Source organism: Penaeus japonicus, unplaced genomic scaffold (assembly GCF_977035675.1).
Source record: "Penaeus japonicus unplaced genomic scaffold, GWHDUDI00000001_assembly GWHDUDI00000025, whole genome shotgun sequence".
Lineage (NCBI taxonomy): Eukaryota > Metazoa > Arthropoda > Malacostraca > Decapoda > Penaeidae > Penaeus > Penaeus japonicus.
In genome coordinates, this window is record NW_028234427.1 from 14,365,597 (window position 1) to 14,368,096 (window position 2,500).

At 48.7% G+C, this 2,500-nt stretch overlaps 1 protein-coding gene across 2 annotated transcripts in view; it reads left to right on the forward strand.

Moving 5' to 3' along the window:
• Window positions 1-2,500, forward strand: part of LOC122251771 (uncharacterized) — a 22,238-nt gene that overhangs the window by 9,268 nt on the left and 10,470 nt on the right. For both annotated transcript variants that reach the window (XM_043013890.2, XM_043013889.2), the window contains exons 3-4: window positions 564-715; window positions 1,993-2,155. In XM_043013890.2, coding sequence (XP_042869824.1) covers window positions 564-715; window positions 1,993-2,155 — 315 coding nt within the window. The remainder of the gene's footprint in view (window positions 1-563; window positions 716-1,992; window positions 2,156-2,500) is intronic.

Below are 2,500 nucleotides of genomic sequence, written 5' to 3' on the forward strand. Positions count from 1 at the left end.
ACCCTATCGTTACTAACATCGACCTAACATGACCCTATCGTTCCTAACATCGACCTAACATGACCCTATTTGAGAGAGCCTCCCTCTGGGTGACCGGGCAAAGCTCTTCATCAAGGCCGGCAGCAAGACACATCCCGGAGAGGGCGGGAGGGTGTTGAGATTCTGCATTGATTTCGGCCCCAGCGGTGAGAGACACCAGCCCGCCCACCCGCCCGCCCGCTCGCCGTCTCTCAGATGATCTTTAAGAATCTTCCTTTCGCCTCGGGCCAACTGCCTGACTGACTTTCCTGACGTGCTCTGCTGATCGTCAGCGGAGATTAGCGTGGCTCTCCTGATGGCAAATTCGTTGAACTTTTGGATGTATTTTTTCGTGGGTGGTATCTTTTACTGATTTATGTTTATGTTTTATTGGTGTTTGTATTTTTATATTGTCTTTTTTTAAGGCATATATATATATATATTTTTTTTTTTCTTTATTTGTTTAAGTAGTTTGGTGTGCATATGAAGACGATCACCAGAATCACAGGTACCTTCAGAAGCTTTTTTTTTTATCTCCCTCGCAGGTGAAGCCACATCCACGGTAAAAAATACGCCCACCCCTGCAGCCCCTCCAGTCATTCAGAAGCAGCCGCCTTCTCCTCAGCCTCGCCCATCCCCGGAGCCGACGCCCGCAAAGCCTGTGCACCCGCCTAGGCCAGTGCCGACCTTACCTCCTGTACGTGAATAGAAGCCTCGCTCAGCAGAGTGTTTTTTCTGTATCTTCCTTCGATCCTGCTCTCGCAAACACAGACAAGGAGGAAAGGGGTCGAGGGGACATTAGGGGAAGGGAGGGAGGAGGAGAGGGGAAAGGACGGTAGGGGGAGAGGGAGAGGAAGGAGGGGTGGTGGAGGGGGAGGCAGAGGAGGAGAGGGGAAAGGACGGTAGGGGGAGAGGGAGAGGAAGCAGGGGTGGTGGAGGGGGAGGCAGAGGAGGAGAGGGGAAAGGACGGTAGGGGGAGAGGGAGAGGAGGAGAGAGGAAAGGACGGTTGGGGAGAGGGAGAGGAAGGACGGTAGGGGAGAGGGAGAGGAAGGACGGTTGGGGGAGAGTGAGAGGAGTGATGAGTGGTAGAGGAGGAGAGAGAAGAGGGAGAGGGGAATAGATGGGGGGGATCGGAAGTGAGGGTAATGGAACAGAGAGGAAAGCGAGAAAAGAAAGGAAGGAGAATAGGGTGGTAGATAGAAAGGGAGATGCTTTCCTTTTAGTTGTATTTATCACATTTGTATCAAGAAAGTTAACGTCACTTGAAGCCCTTGCTAAGATATTGATAATCTCTTACTGGGTATTTTATCTCGAAAAATTGGCCTTTTACAATACCATATATGGCATGAATCTAACCTCCACGTAGGCTATTCCCGCCACCAAACCTCCACGTAGGCTATTCCCTCCACCAAACCTCCACGTAGGCTATTCCCTCCACCAAACCTCCACGTAGGCTATTCCCTCCACCAAACCTCCACGTAGGCTATTCCCTCCACCAAACCTCCACGTAGGCTATTCCCTCCACCAAACCTCCACGTAGGCTATTCCCTCCACTAAACCTCCACGTAGGCTATTCCCTCCACCAAACCTCCACATAGGCTATTCCCTCCACCAAACCTCCATGTAGGCTATTCCCTCCACCAAACCTCCACCTAGGCTATTCCCTCCACCAAACCTCCACATAGGCTATTCCCTCCACCAAATCTCCATGTAGGCTATTCCCTCCACCAAACCTCCACGTAGGCTATTTCCTCCACCAAACCTCCACGTAGGCTATTCCCTCCACCAAACCTCCACGTAGGCTATTCCCTCCACCAAACCTCCACGTAGGCTATTTCCTCCACCAAACCTCCACATAGGCTAAGTCCTCCAGAATCACAAATGTTCTTAACCTCAAGCAAAGCAAAGTGTTTCTAGTGGAACTTCCGTCGAGTAGAACAAGAAGACCTGATGACTTCCTTTCCTCTTTTCAGAGCTACGAAGTGACCATAGAGGTGATCGACTTGCTTAACAACGAGACCTTCGAAGTGCAGGAGAGGAAGCGAGATGGCCGTGCCAAGCACATCCTCTCCGCCAGCAACCTGAACGTGACTTGCATCCTCAACACTCTAACTGCTGAGGGTTACTTGGTGGAGGGTGAGTTCATGTTAAAGAGGTCACGAGTTGGTTGGTCTTTGTGGATTCACCACCTTCAGTTCAGCCATCTTCGATGGTGCCGCAGTATCTGTTTTTTTCTATCTTTTTTTTTTCTTTGCTTTGTTTTATTCTTTCTTTTTTTTCTTTTCATTTTCTTTCTTTTCTTTTCTTTTCTTTTCTTTTCATTTTTCTTTCTCTTTTCTTTATTTTTGATTGCGGTTTCATTAACAAGTCGACGCGTTTCGAAGGATTCTTAACGAATATAACTGTAAATAAAATTCACACATTACCCGCCTTTGTATCTTGAACATGTTGAAGTGCTGCATAACGGAATAGAAATATCTG